This window comes from Prinia subflava, chromosome 3 (genome assembly GCF_021018805.1).
Source record: "Prinia subflava isolate CZ2003 ecotype Zambia chromosome 3, Cam_Psub_1.2, whole genome shotgun sequence".
In the NCBI taxonomy this organism is placed as follows: Eukaryota; Metazoa; Chordata; class Aves; order Passeriformes; family Cisticolidae; genus Prinia; species Prinia subflava.
In genome coordinates, this window is record NC_086249.1 from 103,525,843 (window position 1) to 103,543,712 (window position 17,870).

General features: G+C 42.3%; 1 protein-coding gene and 1 long non-coding RNA gene across 8 annotated transcripts in view; one reads left to right on the forward strand and one right to left on the reverse strand.

Moving 5' to 3' along the window:
* The window catches only part of LOC134548397 (uncharacterized), a 16,767-nt gene extending 9,220 nt beyond the window's left edge, over positions 1–7,547 (forward strand). The window contains exons 2-3 of the long non-coding RNA XR_010079760.1: positions 1,155–1,274; positions 6,105–7,547. This is a non-coding gene — a long non-coding RNA (uncharacterized LOC134548397). The remainder of the gene's footprint in view (positions 1–1,154; positions 1,275–6,104) is intronic.
* Positions 5,776–17,223, reverse strand: FAM3B (FAM3 metabolism regulating signaling molecule B). 7 transcript variants are annotated; one of them, XM_063393166.1, is made up of 8 exons: positions 17,036–17,216; positions 12,391–12,528; positions 11,481–11,604; positions 10,716–10,774; positions 9,197–9,247; positions 8,388–8,475; positions 7,554–7,686; positions 5,776–5,909 (listed from the first exon to the last, which is right to left on the reverse strand). In XM_063393166.1, the coding sequence occupies exons 1-8, from the start codon at positions 17,052–17,054 to the stop codon at positions 5,820–5,822; spliced, it is 702 nt and encodes a 233-aa protein (XP_063249236.1). In that variant the 5' UTR covers positions 17,055–17,216; the 3' UTR covers positions 5,776–5,819. The 7 variants fall into 7 exon arrangements, with proteins under 7 accessions (XP_063249236.1, XP_063249239.1, XP_063249234.1 ...); XM_063393169.1 differs by lacking the exon at positions 12,391–12,528 and adding an exon at positions 16,718–16,776 and having other exon boundaries at positions 17,036–17,047; XM_063393164.1 differs by lacking the exon at positions 17,036–17,216 and adding an exon at positions 16,664–16,859.
* Positions 17,224–17,870: the final 647 nt, after the last annotated feature.

Genomic DNA, 17,870 nt, shown 5'->3' on the forward strand with positions numbered 1-17,870 from the left:
AGCATTGGGAGGGGCTGCCCAGGGAGGTGATGGTGGTGTTCAAGAAATAACTGCATGTGGCACTCAGTGCCATGGTTCAGTTGATATTGTGGTGTGTGGTCAAAGGTTGGACTCAATCTTGGAGGTCTTTTCCCGCCTAATTGATTGTGTGATTTGTTAGATTTCAAGCTTTCTGGGCAGAGGGGGTGGTTCAGGCTGTGCAGGGCAGACAGTATCTCTCCTGTTTTTACTGCAGGGATCCTTCCTTCCATCTGTCTGCCCTCTTCCCTGTTCCCCTGTGTGATCCTTGCACAGTTCCCCCCACTTGGAAGTGTCCACCCCACCCTGAAGCCAGGCACATGGATCTCATCATCCTGGAGACCCTGAGCCCTGATCACCAGAGGGAATCTGCAGGAGGCAAAGGGACCAGACCCAGCAGTCAAGGCTGGTGTGTGAGGACTCCAGTGGCTTCTCTGGTGGACAGCAGAGTTTCCTGCATTTGAGTGTTGAAGTGTTGTTTAATCCATAGGAACAGGATAGGAACATGTGGATCTTCTTGTGCTCCCGTACTGCAAATTTTGTGGTCATCAGAAGTGATTGTGGTAGTGGGTAAAGCAAATTCAGGTGTTCTGCTTGAGAGACGTGGAAGAGACTGTGGTTCAGTTGATGCTTTTTCAGAGTTTTTAGTAAATATACAAATCTAATGAGGCAGAGGCTTGGCTTTAGTTTTTAAACATGGCAATTTATGTTTCCTTTCTGCTTTAAACAAAGTATTTCCTTATTTCTCATAAATATTTATGGAGAGTCCTGTAGCTAGTCCCACCCTCATGTGAATTCCCAGGCTGGTTACTTTTGGCCAGAGCTGGATTCATCAACCAGAGCAATGATTTTCACCTGAAAATGCTGTAACTGTTGGCTCTGATCACAAATTGTCTGTGCTGGTGTGTTTGCCAAAGCCATTTTGCCTGTGTGGACACTGAACCTTCACCCAGGGTTTTTCTTTTTTTACACTATGAAAACCTTCACTCCTGGCCAAGGAGTAGCTTAAAAAGAGTGTCTAAAGCAAGGCAGTCTGAAGTCACTCCAGGAAATGACAACTGAACTCCTTTTCTGTTGTTGTACATGCTCTTGAGTTTGTTTTCAATTACATGCTGCATTTTTTTATCTCTTTAAAGATAAAGAAAAGGATGAAATTTCCTATTGTAGAGGGACTAGACGGTGCAAACTTCACTGAATAATGGAGTAAAGATTTGCTGAGAAGCTACAAAGAGCCTAACCCACCAACAGCTGATAAGGTGATGTGTTTTTGTCTCCAAATTTCAAGGTAATCAGAAGCAAAAACTGAAGTAATATATGCAAAAAGAAAGAAGAGCTTTAAGTGTGCAATGGATTGGACACTTCCCCAAAGCAAACTCCATACAACAAGATTGCCAAAATTAATTAAATAACCCCAATGAGTGGAAGCAATCAAAAAAGGGGAAGAGGAAAAAAATAGAAGAATATCCCCTGTCAAAGACAGGGACTCTTTATCCAACTTACATAGGACAGTGTGACTGAGAATTACAACCTTGTTATCTAGAATATTAAACCTATTTGTTCAATGGGTATTGAAATCTGTTTATGATCATTATGATGATGGTATTTAAACAGTTGCCATCAGAACATTTACAAATAGTTATCTTTTTCTCTAACCATTTTTCTACATCCTTAGTTTCTGATAATGAAATAGAAGAGTGTTATCTGTTACAGATAAGGCAAATAAAGGTGGTTCCTCACAGCTGTTTGTAAAATATTACAACTTGGGTGGGGCAGGGAGAGTCTGAAACCTAAAACACAGCATGTAGTGTGTTTGATTGTCCATGAACTACTCAGGTGCAACTGGCTTTGCATGACCTTCCCCCTGTCTATCTCTTTAATCTTGTCACATTAAAAATTACAGAGGTTTGTTCCTCAATTCGTGTAAATTACTACAGTCAGTGGGAAATTAAATGGTAACAAAGGATCTGGCAGAACAGTGGTGGGGGATTTTTGTATCCCTCAAGATGAATTAAGCACATGTTTGTGTTTAAATGCAAAAAGATTGAATGAACAATATTCAGAGCAGAGTCCTACTGCCACAAGTGGTTCTACATAAAACACTGCTAGGGAATTCCTAGGAGATAAAAACCACAATCACATAGGATTTATCTGAGAAGTACAAGGTTGAAATGCTTTTGGCTAAAACATAGTTATTAAAAAAAATGTATTTTTTTTTTTTAAATAAGACCTGCAATGGAGATGGGGACAGGCAAAAGGGTCTATACTTTGGACAGACTTTGGAAGAAAGAGCTGCTAGTGTTAAGTCTGTTTTGGAGGAGAAGCTGCATTTCCTTTGCTGCTGAAAACCTGTCCCAGAAAGAAAAACAAAACAAAACAAAAAACCAAACCAACCAATCAAAAAACAAACCCAAAACCAAACAAAAACACAGCACAGAAAAAAAAAAAAAAAAAAAAAAAAAAAAAAAAAAAAAAAAAAGGAGAGCAGAGAACTGAAATCAAAAGTTTTGAGTCCCCAGAAATGAGGAACTGCTGTCACTCTAATGTTATTAAACCACCAATCTCAATCCCCTGAATTCTAGTCATTGTTCAGCATCTCACTGCAGCTAAGAAGAGATCAGATAAATCACAGTCATATATTGCTTTCCTCCAGGCACTATGTTAAAGTAAAAGCATCTACTTCTCTCTGCTTGTCTGGGTGGATTGCTCTTGGTCAGAATTTTCTTTTAAGTGCAGCCAGCCTCAAAAAGAGCATCTTTCACCTTTATTTTCCTGTCTTGTATTTTTCTTTTAAATATAAAAGTGGAAACTTCCCACTTTGAGTTGGATAACACTTCACAAAGAACATGAAGAAACAGTTGCCCCTGAGAAACTGAAAACGTTGTCTATTATTTGATCAATATTTCCTGTGGCTGCCATCAAATTGGACTGCCAGGGATCCATGGATTTTTAAGAGACATGTCAGGACCCTGAAATACTTCTCATGCTCTTAAATGGAAAAATAAAAAGGAGCTGTGTCCAGGTACTTCGTTCTTTATGGGGCTGGTTGTCATGTTAGCATAGGAGGTAAAAATGGGAGCATCTAAAATGTGTTTCTACACGGGGGTCCAAGGGACCTCTTTGTGTGGAGTGCTCTGCTGGGGATATTTGAAATGGGAGCCTGCCCCTGGCAAAGGGTAGGAAGGGAGGGTCTGGCACCACAGGGGCAAAGCTGCTGGTGTCCACCCAAGGTGACCTCCACCCATGTCGGTGCCTTCCAGTGTCTGCCCAGGACAGGTAAGCACCACAGGGTTGGGTATTTCTAGAGATGCAGAGGATCTGGAAAACCACTGCTGCCACCTGCTGTGCCATCCCACTTCTCAATCCACAAACTCTGAGGAATGCCACAGCCTAAAGCTCATGGCTTCCCATGGGATTTGCCTACAGGGATTAGAAGAAGATGGTTTGCTGTGCAATCTGGATTGCTTTGACCTTACTGCATGGTGGTGACCCCACGTGTGTAATAAGCACCCAGAGGTAATTCCCAGCACTTTCCCAGCTCAGAAGAATGCCAGAAATCTCTTCCTGATCCTGCTCCTTGTGGTTGGCAACCTCACCTGGCATGGAGATCATCAACCTCCACCACTGCAGCTGTTGTTTTCCCCCCAGATTAATTTTTCAGAATTAGGATTCATGAAAAAGATTTTCACTTCTTCCTAGGAGGCAGTTCCTTTAGAAGTGTTCAAATTGTGGGTGCAAAGTCAAAATCCAAATCCCACTTTCAAACCAACTCTGCAAGATTGGTTCTAATCTGAAAAGTGATCGAAAAAGTGGCAAGTGATCACTTTTCCAGGATTTCTTCAGATCAGAGGGTTGTCAAAGTGCTTGAGAGTCCTCTGCTTGCCATATTTAAGTACTGAATCATGAACAAATGAAAACAAAGCTCACGAGGGCTATTCAGCACTGCAGATTATCAACGCACTTCAGCCCAGTCCAGGCGACTCAGCTTGATCTCTGTAAAAGTGAAAACACCACGGAGTTAAAGACCATTTTGCAGGAATTTGTGCTGTGAAAGGTTCTCGAGGTCGTTTGATCTTTTATTCAGATGAGAGAGGCACAGCTTTTACCGTTGTAAAGAATGGAACACCTGCACAGAATGTGAGGAACGGAGCAAATGTAAATCATGAGAATGTTGTACTTTGTGGTGACTGCTAAACAGAAATTGAAGTGAAATTTAATTGTAATTGATGTGAGATTAATTGTGGCCTGGAGCAGGACGCAGTGCCTGTCAGACTGCACAGAGCTCGAGGGCTGTCTCAGAGCTTGGCACTCTTGAGGACTGCCAGCCATTAGCACTGTAATTATGTTATTTTTATAATTCAGGCTTGTAGCAAAGGGTGATTATGATGCAAAGGAATAAATGTCCTGCCAGTAACACAAGCACCACCCGAAAAAAATTATTATTATTATTAAGAAGAATGACTTAATGTGGAAAAACATTGAAACAGCTATTGAAGTGCTCAGCTTGTACCCACCTCATCAGCAGCAAGATGCTAAGGAGCAACCACTGAGTCTGCCAAAGTCAAACTGAGTCAGACTAATTTAAGTGGGTTTTTGGCAGTGTCCCTGGGCAAACCAGTAGCAGGAAACTTTAGGGACTGGTGAGAGACACAACACCAGAAAGATGCTGGGAACACAGCAGGGGCTACAAGTGGCAGCCATGGTTGGAGATTTGAAGCTTTCAAGCTTCATTTGAAGCTTCGAAGGGGACTTGAAGCAGGAACCACAGAACTATTATTTTAATGTTGAAAAAAAATGTAAGGAAAGATAAAAACAGGTGGGCTCAGTGGGAGGAGAGAGCAGATGAGGACAATCATCAGACTCATAATGGAATGGTATAAAAAGAATAGTGGTGAGTTATTCTCCATGGGATTGGCTTGGTCCTTTGGGGTTGACTGCATGTGTTTGGGGAATAATTAGAATAACAGTGGAATACTGCAAGAAGCAACTTAAGTTATGCAATCAGCCATATGGGAGACCTCTGAACCACAGGGGGGAAAGCACCACTTAAGAGCAGTCTAGACACTTGCTGTGCTTCAAAAAAAGGGAAACTGAATAAATATTTCTACAGCTTCCTTTCACTCATGTGCTTGATTCCATAGTTAACACAAACAACAGTTATGCTTGCATGAAGTCACATTTTTTTAGGTAAGCTGAACTTACAGGAAGAAAAAATAATTAAATCAAACTATGTAGTTTTGCAGCTTAAATTTGACAAAATATTTCAAGTAACTGGATCTTTACATGTTAGCATTGCTATTCTGTGTTGTCAACGTCACTAAAATCAGCTCAGCAAATGTATCAGCTCTTGCCATACTTTCTCTGAACAGAAGAAATGCTAATAATAAACTGACATCAAAGTAATTTTCTGTATTGCAAGTGATTTTATATTACCATTTAGACTAAGTTCTGTTTGTGTATTACTATTTAAAGGGATCCAAAAGAAAAGCCACACTAAAAAGAAACAAGTAAAACCAAACCCCTAAAAGTATTAACAAGAATGTACACTCTCAAAAATCCTGGCATTTTATGACTGACTTCCTGAACATTGCAATTCCAAACCAGACTATTTTATTTCCACTTCTTATAAAAATACCTGTTTTCAGATTAGAATAAAACCACAGAGAAGTAAGATAGGTTAAAAACTGTGCATTTGACCTGTTCTACAATTGGTTTTCAGATGCTTATTGAGTTCTGGAGGCAATTTAATAGAGTCATAGATATAAAAATATAGAACAGTCTTTATTAATGAGGTATACATTTGTTCAGATCAGATTTCTTGGGATACAGCCTTCTATTTGGATTTCAGCTGGCCAGCCGTTGTATCTGTTCCTCTTCTTGTCAGAGTGGTTTATCTGTAAAATAAATTTTTAAAAAATCAGTATTTAGTTTTTTTCTATTTACATACCAGTTTATCAAACCTTATACAAGGCAGGGAATAATGAAGGAGGACTGGGAAGCTGAGGAGAATGCTGCACATCTTGCTTAACATAATGGGTGAAGATTCTGCCAGTTTCTCTCTTACACAGAGTGCTTTATTTATTTTGCAGATGGCTCTCGTGTTTTACACCAAATTGAATATCTCAGTCCAGCAGAAGCTCTGAAATGTGAAGAGTACTGCAAAAATATTCTGCACCAGCACAAGCTGGGGGTGACCTGCTGGGGAGAAGCTCTGTGGAGAAGGACCTGGGGGACCTGGTGGACAATGAGCTGTCCCTGACCAGCAGAGGCCAAAGAGGCCAGTGGCAACCTGGGGACACAGGGATGGGCATTGCCAGCAGGGCAGGGCTGATCCTGCCCCTGTGCCCAGCCCTGAGGCACCTCTGGGTGCTGTGCCCAGCCCTGGGGGCACCTCTGGGTGCTGTGCCCAGCCCTGGGGCACCTCTGGGTGCTGTGCCCAGCCCTGGGGCACCTCTGGGTGCTGGGCCCAGCCCTGGGGGCACCTCTGGGTGCTGTGCCCAGCCCTGAGGCACCTCTGGGTGCTGTGCCCAGCCCTGGCTCCTCAGCACAGCAGGGCCAGGAGCTCCTGGAGCTGAGCAAGGGCCTGGAGCATCTCCGTGCCCAGGAGAGGCTGAGGGAGCTGGGGCTGCTCAGCCTGGAGAGGAGCCCCAGGGAGAGGGGCCTCAGCCCTGGGGGTCCCTGGGGGTCCCTGTCTGTCCCTGTGTCTGTCCCTTTCTGTCCCTGTCGGTCTGTCTGTCCCTGTCTGTCCCTGTCTGTCTATCCCTGTCTGTCTGTCCCTGTGTCTGTCCCTGTGTCTGTCCCTGGGTGTCCCTGTGTCTGTCCCTGGGTGTCCCTGTGTGTGCCCCTGTCTGTCCCTGTGTCTGTCCTTGTCTGTCCCTGTGTGTCCCTGTGTCTGTCCCTGTCTGTCTGTCCCTGTGTCTGTCCCTGTGTGCAGGGAGGGCAGAGCAGCCCCAGGCTCTGCTCCAGGCCCAGCAATGGCCCCAGAGCCACGGGCAGGGGCTGAGCCCAGCAATTCCCCTGCACAGGGGCACAGCTTCTGCCCTGGGCAGTGCCAGCCCTGAGCAGAGCCCAGAGGGGCTGGGGACTCCTCCCTGGGGACATTCCAGAGCCCTCTGGACACAGCCCTGTGTCCTGGGATGGCCCTGCTGGAGCAGGGAGGTGGCACCAGTGACCCACTGTGGTCCCTCCCAGCCTGACCATCCTGTGGTCTGGTGACAATCTGGGAAAAGAGCCCCGCTGTGGAAGTTTGACACGGCTGTGGAGGGCATCAGCATCACCAAGGGACCTGAACTCAGTGTTGGGTTTTCTCATTTCTGTCTGCCTCAGTCACACAGGTGAGCACGGCTGGGCTTACAGAACTGAACACAAAGGCACAGATGCAAACAGCAACCTCTGTGAAAAACAGTCTCTGTCTGTTTTCAGGCTTCAGGACTGAAGCCTCTGTCTTCAGTCCTCCTGCAACCTGTGGGCAAGATATTCCCAGAGTTTTTGGGTTTGATATACAGACAAACATAAAGTGAAAATCAAACAAATCTGACCTTTTCTTTCTCGATATTATCTGGCAGCTTGAAGCCTTTGGCAGCTAGAAAAACCCAACTCGATCTGAACTTTATATTCTTGATTTCTTTACTTCCCAGTTCTTCTACTAAGATTTTGGCTTCATTTTTCAGCCTAGGAAAACGTAATGAAAAAATGAGTGTTAAAAATTCAGAATGTGAAAAATTATGAAAAAGATCACATGCTTTGCAATCAGCATTAAGCCTGCAGAAGCAAAAATGAGATTTAAATAGTCCTGAGAGCTGTGGTAGTAGCATGACATTGAATTCATAGAGAGAATTGAATTTATAATTTTCTTCCTTCACAGTAAGTTCCTGATGTTAATACAACCTGTTTGCAACAGCACAGCAGAAAGAAAAATGCATCTCAAATACTTTCTGGTGCTTCAGTCCTTGCTGAATAAGGACAAGGGTGTCAAACATGGATTAAGTCTTTTCCTGGATAACTACCACATCATGAACTCAGCTAAAAACCGCCAAAGATTCAAAAGCACCTGAAAAATCAGATTATGATGTCAGAAGGAATGCAAACTAGAGACATCATAATTGGAGGTGTGGATAAATAACATTTCAGAGTAAAGAAGGTTGTGACCCAGAGGCAACAGCAGTGCCCTTTGGGGTGCTTTTAAACAAAATAATATCTACCCCTCCTGGGGGGCACCAACATGGATATGTGCAATCATGGAAAAGACACGGAACTAAAACTTTTAGACAAGAGCTGAGAGAACAACTCTGAGTGTAGAACAGAATTTACCCTTCCTTTACACCAGTCATTCACAACAGTGATTTTTCCAGCCTTTCCCTGCTCTGCCCCACCTGCTGCTGCCATCGTCGTGAGTGGCCATCAGGATGAGGGACCCTGGTGGTGCTCTCCTGATGAAATCCATCATCTGCTGGGAGTGGTCTGTGGAGTCAGTCACACACTGGTTATTCATGGCACACACATCACATTCCTACCTTTGCACCCATGAACATTTTTAAAGAGTCAGGGAATCAGCTTCCAGTGCCTCGGAGCGTTCTGGTTCTCCTCGTTAATACGTAAGGAAACTTGCCATTCAATGTTTAGAAAATGTGTTAAAAGCTGTTCTTAAAGTAGATCATCCTTCCAGCTACGTGGAAGGATGCTTAAGAGACAGATTAGCAAATTTCCTCTGATGATTTTATAACTGTGATGATTTTATAACTAAAATAGAACAAGATATGTCATGAAAAGGAATTTTGCTGAGTGAAGTATGTGGATGTCATATCTGGTTAAGTGCCACTCCTACCAGACTGAAATAATGGAGACCAAAGAAAAAGACAAAACAAAAAAACAAAAGGGAAAAGAACAAGAAAAAAATGAAACAAAAACAAACAAACAAACAAACAGAACCCAAAACAAACAAAACCACAAAAAAACCCACCCAGAAAACCTATCTCAACCAATAGGAGAAATTCAGTTTTTCAGGCAAAATTTGTCATCATATCTGGCCAGAACATATTTTATGAAGACAGCAGCTGTTTGTTTCTAGCTGATCCCCATTGAGAATACAAAGTCAAACAGGAAAGAGGAGGATAACTGCACGAATCTGTCTTTTTTAAATGATGGAACACTAACAAAAGCTCTGTTGAACTCTTTTCCTTACCTCCTGTCCACATTTCAAAAAAATTTGTCGCCCTGAGTTTTCCTGTTTTATCTGTAATTAAAAAAAAAAAAGGGTCTAAATATGAACAAATAGTATTTTATTCAATAGACAAACATAGCATTTTCAGTGAAAGCAGGACATCCCTAATTTTTTGTATTATTTGTCTTCTTTTGTTTCACTTAAATTGGAAGAAATATGAAATAACAAGTTGAAGATTTGGGGAGAATATTTTTTTAACGTAGTCTCTGAATCATCAAATATGACTAAAAAAGTTTATTACTTCTTATTTTGAAGAAAAAATAATTTTTTGGAGTGTGCTTCCATGTTTTTATATCTAAATATACTACACTGGGTCACAGCCAAAGATAGGAAAATTGGTTAAGCTTAATTTGAATGAGCTTAATCCTATTCTGTGCAGTGTTTGAGAGGTTCAACCTTTCATCCATAGTACACTTACTGAGAGCAGTCATTATCTTGCCTGATCTAATTAGTGGACAAGTAAAAAAATATGTTTTGCTACAGAGTGGTGCAGGATAATAGGCAAATCTACCTGCTCCTATTTGCTACCATCTTGCTTGTGCATTCCAGATGAGGATTTCTCCTCTTACTCCCATTTTAAAGTCATTTTTATATTTTATACCCAGTAAAGATTTTATGGTTGTTGAAAAAAAAAGGCAGTAGTTAACTGGGGAAAAATTTGGAACAGACTCCTCTCAGTAATTAACTTGACCTTCACCAAAATCATACAAGTTTAGACAAAGTCAATATGTTGTTTAGCAATAGTGAGACAAAAAAATTTTGAATATAAGTGTTTTGTGATCAAAGACAGCTTGACTGTGCCTGTGAACTCCCTTTTTTCCCCCTCCCCCATAAGATTTAGGCATTATTTTTTCCCTGGACCCATTATTGAACACACTGACTTCATCACCATTCCCATTCATCTAAATCAAAATTCAGGATTTAGGTGCCTCCAAACCTAGAATAAAGCACACCAGCTGCTCCCAGTGGCTTTCACTATAAGCAGATGCCAGTTTAATATTAAATAAAATTTGAGTTTGTCTTTCTGTACCCTGAACAAGTCTGGAAAAGAAATTTGGCTACACCTTGAGGCAGAGCTGAACTCCCAATTCCTGCTTCCCCCTTATCAGTGGAGCAGCAGATGTATTTTATCAAGGACTGAAGCTGCAAGTTGAGTCCTACTGCTGCAGATCACAGATATTTTTGCTGTGCCACAAGTCTTTTGTCTAATAAAATACACCACATCTATGTTCACATTTTCTATTCTATTCTCCTGTATTGATTATGAACATGTTTCTTTTGTTTACCCAGAAGACTGTTTTTATCACACAGATTTGTTTTTCTTACACTAACGTGAATCAAGTTTGCAGTATTTTCCTTTCCCTTCCATACTAACTGGTAAAAAAATACCCACAAAACAAAATATCTAAGCCCCCCAAGAACACTGGTAATTTATTGCAGTACAAAAGTATGTCTCTAACATCTTTTTTCTTTTACTTACAATTCACAATGGCAATGTTTATACCACTTCCAACTTCATCATTCCATTCACTTACAAGCCTGGAATTGAAATAAATACAATATCAGTAAAATACATCTGTCCAGCAGCTCTGTTGCAAAGTTATATTTACCAGTGCTAAGTAATTTTCTGATATTTATGTTTTCTTCAGTTATTTAATTCAAAACTCTATTGTAAACAAAAGCATAAAAATTTTGTACAGTGCATCAGTCAGTTTCCTTCAACAACGGCTCTTTCAAAATGAGCCAGATCAAGAAAATATTTTGTACAAGTGCAACCAGAAAGATAAAGGAGAGGAAAAAAAAAACCAAAACAACAAGATAAAGTGGGTTTGTGGCTGCACTCTCTGTGGATTATGTCTTCAGGAAAGGTCACTGCAAGGTTTTAAAGTTAGTTCACCTGTCCAGTTTGAAAAGCCATGAAAGAACCTGAGTTTCAGAAGGTGCTGAGCAGTCAACATTCCATAAATCTGCTATCCTGCACCATGAAAATTAGAAATCCTACTGAAAACTAACAGTTGTCTGCAGCTTATGTAGAAGAACAAAGAAAATCACTGGAGATTAGGTAAAAAAAAAAAAAAAAAAAAGACAGAAGAAGAAGAGTTAAACAGTGTCATAAATTCTGAAATTTCCCACCAGAATAGGAGCCGTTGGTAGGAGCTCAGTTGCTGCTTCTGAACCAAACCCAAACAACCTTTGCTCACAGCACAAAGAACTTGCTTAGGTGTAAAGTTGGAGTGGTACTCACTGCTCATCCTCAAAACAAATTTTAGCCCTCTTCCCTTTGCCACCGCCACTGAGGATGCGATAGGCGAAGTTCCCAGGAGGGCAGGGAGACCAGTGGTCACACTTCTGCCTTTTGGGGGCTGGGGCTGCAACAGCAAAGATGGAAACATGTTCTGTTGGATGCTGCATGAACAGTTTGTACACGAGATGAATCCCCTAAACTCAACGTGCTAAACTCAAACGTGTGAACACAGGATCCTGGCAGATCTCTGGGGTTGTGGCAGCTTCATCATAGGTTTGTTTGGGGTGGAAGTTATCACTGATTTCCAAATAGATATAACCAAAAGCTGAAATAATTTAAATATTAAATAATTGAAAAGGTAATTATTATCCTGTTCACATACCAGGAAACAAGGGCTACAAGGATGAAGGTTTCCTACCAACAGCTTGAAATGAATAGTTATCATTCTTATTTTAAGCTCTTGTTTTACACAATAACTGAGTCAGAGAATGACAAAAATATGCACATTAAACCACCTGGTCAGAGCAGAGCTAAAAGATAATGAGAATTTACTCAGGAAGTTCAGTTAGTGGTTCAACTGTTTATCATAAATATAAAATACATGTGATAGAACCAGAGCTGCAGCTTTGCCCTTTTATGCCAACAAACAAATCAAGTGTTCTTACATCAGTATTCAATTAATTACCTTTGTACACTTGTAAAAATAGGCTGACATTGTGTTTCTTCAAAAACAGTGCCTAAGAAAAGGTTTAGCTTTGCTTTAATTAACTTTACAGTCAACTTCATTCTTATAATAGCACATACCAAGTAATTTCTTAGCTAACAAGCCATTTGTCCTTTAGCACATAAATACACAATATCAGATACAGTATAAGAAAGGAAAAAAAAGGAAATAAATACAACTACACACCCCTCAACACTGGTTTCTTTCCAATCTCTTGAAGTGCAGCCAAAGATATTGCATTTTGGGGTACATGAGCAGCAAAAAAGCATCCCAAGTGCCAAGCAACCAAGGACATCAACAGGAATACAGATAATCTCAGAATAGCTGTGAAGGGGAAAATAAAAAGGGGAAAAAAAACCAAAACAAAACAAAACCAACAAACCACAAATACATAAAAATGTTTTCATAGCAACACAAAAAATCTTGTCATTTTTTCTGGCATTGCTACCCAACCTGGCTGGATTTTGTCTGATTCACTGTGCTAACCACAGCCTTCAGAGAGGTGGCAACAGAGTATTCATTGTATTCCTATCTAGGACAAGTCCCTTTGTTTCTCAAACTTGATTTTCAAGCAGAAAAATCCCCCCAACGCTCCCTTCAATCCACATCCACAATACCTCAAAGAAACACAAAGTTTCACTCGATCCTAGTAGGATTTTGGCTCTGACAAGTAAGTACCAGGTGCTACAGAGGTGTTTTGCAGTTACTTTTGATTTTTTGAGACATGCAAACACTTCAGGAATGGTTTTAGATGCTGACCAAAAGGGGAATTCCCTGCACACACGTGTTCAACAGGCTGGGTTAAAACAGCAGAAGGCCCAAACAATCCCTTTCACACAATGAGCTCTGGCTGCATTAGAAGAGTCACAAATTAACCTGGGTTGGAAGGGACCCTGAAAATTAATGTATTTGACCTCCCTTCAATGAGCAGGGAAATCTTCAACTGCATCAGGGTGTTGAGAGCCCTGTCCAGCCTGACCCTGGGTATTTCCAGGGATGGGGCAGCCACCTCCTCCCTGGATAACCTGTGCCAGTGTTTTACCATCCTTGTTGTGAAAAGCTTCCTCCTCATATTGAATATCTGCTTTTCCTCAACACCAGAAGTGCTAACAGGCTTTCCTGATGAAATACACCACCTAATTTATGATGCTAAATGAAGAAATATCACACTGCACTAGTGGAACAGGCTATTTTAGAGGCATGAGTCACTTCCTGATGTGCAAAGAACCATCCTTGAAAACAAGGGTCTGTTAAAATGGAGAACATGAGAATTATTCATTTTATAGTCCTGAAAACTGAGTTGAACAGTACCAATGTCCAAAAATGTGCAGCATGTTTACTTTGCCAGCCCTCTAGAAAATATCTTGTATTATCTAGTCTGAATCTTCCTTATAACAGTTTACACTCATAAGATACTTCTTTCCTTTCCTTCTTGGAACTGCCTTTTATAAACATTAAGATTTCTGTCCTACCCTTTCTCTAGAATAAGGCCAAATTTTTCACTTGTCCTCCTCAAGTCCTGTTCTGCGAGTTCTGCCACTCCTGTGAATTCTGCCCAACTGGTCTGCATCTAAATTCTGAAAAATTCTCTAAAATGAACACACTGGTCGAACACAGACATTTCTGAGCCTTTACTTCTGGTTACTCATGCCAAAAGGAACTTTGATTTTTTTTCCCCATAAAAGCAGACTTTATTCTGTCTATTCTGACTCAAGCTCTGTTGATAATCGACCATAAAGATTGAATTTTTCCTCTCTAGCTGCTCCCTATTTGTATTTGTCCACGTGGTTATTCCTGCATTCTCCCAGCTTTAAAAATAAAAAGCTCAATGAAACATTGCAGAAACATTATGTGACTACAGGGAAAATATTGTGAGAAACTTGCTGTGTTTTCATCAAAGGACTGAGAAAGTAATACAGTGGATCTTCAGGTATTATAAATTTCTTTAAGTATTACCCAGGAGAAATCTCTCACTCCACTCTAGTAGTGGTGCAAACCCACACTAAAATAATACTGAAATTACTCTGACACTTCATTTGTGCAGTGATGTGAACACAAACACTGACAAAGTCCACAAATCAGGAAGTTGCTGGAACCAGAAAGAATGACACCAACCTTTGCTTTTTTTAATATTAAAAAAAAAATTACCAGATTTATACACAAAATATATTTAATTTGTAAAGGAGGCCAAGTCACAAATTTCAAAGACACAACCCAGGAAGAATGAAGTGAAAATGACAATTTTGTTGAGAGATTTCAGTGACTGTTTTTGGGGAGGGGCTGGGGCGTTGTGCACTGCAAAGATCTATGAGAGCATCAGTCAGGTTTTGTTTTGCTCATTCCACAGTTAGCTCGGCAGGTTTACCTTTACAATGTATTTGAACTATTTTTCATCATTATTATGGAGCAACACTCTTGCAAAACAGACTCAACAATGCAGCATTTTACCTAAATAGAAGAGAAAGGACAAATGTCTAACTGCTGTTATGCCTGATGTTATTCCCTGGTGATTGGGAAAATCGTGGAACAGATCATCCTGAGTGTGATTACATGGAACCAACAGGATAACCAAGGGATCAGCACTGGTTTAGGAAAGGCAGGTCCTGCCTGACCCACCTGATCTCCTTTTATGACCAGGAGACCTCCTGGGGGATGTAGGGAAGGCTGTGGATGTGTCCCTGGAGTTCAGCAAAGCCTCTGACACCGTCTCCCACAGAATCTCCTGGAGAAGGGCCTGGGCAGGCGCATCTTCCCTGGGTTAATACTGGTCTGCATGTCCAAGCCCAGGGAGTGGTGGGGAATGGTGCCACACCCCGCTGGTGTTCAGTCACGAGTGGTGTCCCCAGGATCAATTTTGGGGCCAGTGTCTTTATTGATGATCTGGATCGAGGGCATCCTCAGTCACTTTGCAAACAACACTAAGCTGGGTGGGAGTCTGCATCTGCTGGAGGGCAAGAAGGCTCTGCAGAGGGACCTGGGCAGGCTGGATCAAAGGACTGAGGCTTGGATCAGGAATTGTGTGGCCACAGGAGCAGGACACACCTGTACTGGGCATTGGTGTGACCACACCTCAAATCCTGTGTCCAGTTCTGGGCTCCTTACAACAAGAAAGGCTTTGAAAGCTGGAGTGTGTCCAGAATGGAGCTGGGGAAGGAGCTGGAGGCCCAGGAGGGGCTGAGGGAGCTGGGAAGGGGCTGAGCCTGGAGAAAAGGAGGCTCAGGGGGACCTTGTGGCTCTGCACAAGTCCCTGACAGGAGGGGACAGCCAGGGGGGTCGGGCTGTGCTCCAGGAACAGGGACAGGAGGAGAGGGAACGGCCTCAGGCTGGGCCAGGGGAGGCTCAGCTTGGGCAGCAGCAGGAATTTGCCCATGGAAAGGGAGCTCAGGCCTTGGCAGGGGCTGCCCAGGGAGCTTTGGAGTGCCCATCCCTGGAAGAATTGAAGAAACTCTGAATGTGGCACTCGGTGCTACTCTCACAGGCTGGTGATCAAGCAAAGGTTGGACTCGATGATCTTAGAGGTTTTTCCCAACCTCCATAGTTCTGGGATTCTATAATATATTCTGTATTTTAGTTAGAACACAAGCTTCTTAAGTGTTTTTTGAAATATGCCTCTTAAGGCTCAAGGAATTCATTTACCAACTCTCCTGCATAGTTTGTACTTGGTTCTCAAATCTCAGAGTATTTTCACTGTCAACCAACTTCTGGTTTTGCTTTCTGGGATTCAGAAGGCATCAAGAGACCTCACTGACCTGAACTGCTGGGTCCAGCTGGCTCTCTTAGGTTTACTGAGGTTGTTTATCCTGCACAGGTACACTGATTTTTGAGTTTCTGCACAGACATGTGCAAACCTCTGCACAGTTAACACCGAAGCCATAAACTCAGAAAAAGTTAAGATAGTCACGAGAGCTTAATATTTATGGTTAGGCAATTAAGAGTTATGAAGCACAAAGTCCAGCCTACATGCAGGAAAGTCAGACTCTGCTTTTGCTGCTATTGGAGGCTGTGGTTGCTCAGCACCAAGGAGCAGTGTGGAGCTGCAGGGGGGTTGCTGAGCCCCCCTCACTCCATTTCTGCCAAGGAGGAGCTCCCTGAGAGTTACAGCTCTGTCAGTGTCGTGAGGCAGAGGCTCAGCAGTACTCACAGTGCCAGGCAGAGAAGGTGGCAGAGAGAAGCCAGGAGGAAGGACAGTCAGCATGGAGGTGTGGCAGGGCATGTAAAACAAGAGAGCATAAGGGAAAGATGACAGAATCACAGAATATCCCCAGTTTAAAGGGGCTCACAAGGGTCGTGCAGTCCAGCTCCTGGCCCAGCACAGGATACCCCAACAATCCCACCCGTGCCCGAGAGCATCATCCAAACACTTCTTGATCTCTGTGGGGTTCAGTGCTCCCCACTTCCCCGGGGAGCTGTGCCAGTGCCCAACCACCCTGGGGGTGAAAAACCTGATATCCAACCTCACCCTGCCCTGAGCAGCTCCCTGCCATTCCCTCGGGTCCTGTAGCAGCAGTCCCACCTTTCAGCAGCTCCCGGTTTCCCTTGTTCCTCAGGTATCCCATGGCAGCAGGTAAGTCACTAAACGCGAGCCCAGTGTTGGGTTATTCTGTCTCTAGGTGATTCCAAACACCCACGCAGCCACACCTCGCTAATACACACACACACACCCGCGCTCAGTTGGGCTTGAACAGACGGAAAAAGGCAAAAAAAGAGGAGAGAATCTACGAGTCAAGCATGAATTATTGCAGATTATGAGCCGGCATCAGCCCTCTCGCCCCTTCCCCTTGGCGAGGGGGGTCCCATCCCTCCGGAACGGCTCCGGGCGCATCCTACTCACAGCGGCGGCTCAGCTTCATTATTCCTCCCCCTCCTCCTTCTCTTCTGCTCCTCCTCCTCCTTCTCCTCGTCCCTCTCCCGGCCTCCCCCTGCCAGAACCGGGAAGGGGAGCGGCCGCCTGTCAGCGCCGCACCGCCCCGGTTAAAGTCAAATAACTTTAAATTATTCTCCGCACAGAGCACCCAAGTGGCGGGGGCCAGAAAGAGTGCTTATCGGCCACTCAGTAGCCCGTTCGGACAGCTTTCCTTCTTTCTTTCTTTCTTTCTTTCCTTCTTTCTCTTCTCTTTCTTTCTTTCTTTCTTTCTTTCTTTCTTTCTTTCTTTCTTTCTTTCTTTCTTTCTTTCTTTCTTTTCTTTCTTTCTTTCTTTCTTTCTTTCTTTCTTTCTTTCTTTCTTTCTTTCTTTCTTTCTTTCTTTCTTTCTTTCTTTCTTTCTTTCTTCTTTCTTTCTTTTCTTTCTTTCTTTCTTTCTTTCTTTCTTTCTTTCTTTTCTTTCTTTCTTTCTTTCTTTCTTTCTTTCTTTCTTTCTTTCTTTCTTTCTTTCTTTCTTTCTTTCTTTCTTTCTTTCTTTCTTTCTTTCTTTCTTTTTCTTTCATTCTTTCTTTCTCTCTCTCTTTCTCTTTCTTTCTTTCTTTCTTTCTTTCTTTCTTTCTTTCTTTCTTTCTTTCTTTCTTTCTTTCTTTCTTTCTCGCTTTCTCTCAGAAAGAAAGAAAGAAAGAAAGAAGAAGAAAGAAAGAAGAAAGAAAGAGAGAGAGAAAGAGAGAGAGAGAATGAGAGAAAGAAGAGAACAAGAGAAAGAAAGAAATAAAAAATAAGAGAAAAAGAAAAAGAGAGAAAT

Bases quoted from the DNA above. Each gene is read 5' to 3' on its own strand.
- FAM3B (XM_063393164.1), bottom strand. From the start codon at position 16,760: ATGGGATACCTGAGGAACAAGGGAAACCGGGAGCTGCTGAAAGGTGGG. The intron at 12,529-16,663 runs GTGAGGTTGGAT...TCCCCTTCACAG, and splicing joins AGGGAGCTGCTCAGGGCAGG to CTATTCTGAGATTATCTGTA. The intron at 7,687-8,387 runs GTGGGGCAGAGC...ACGTTTTCCTAG, and splicing joins CACGACGATGGCAGCAGCAG to GCTGAAAAATGAAGCCAAAA.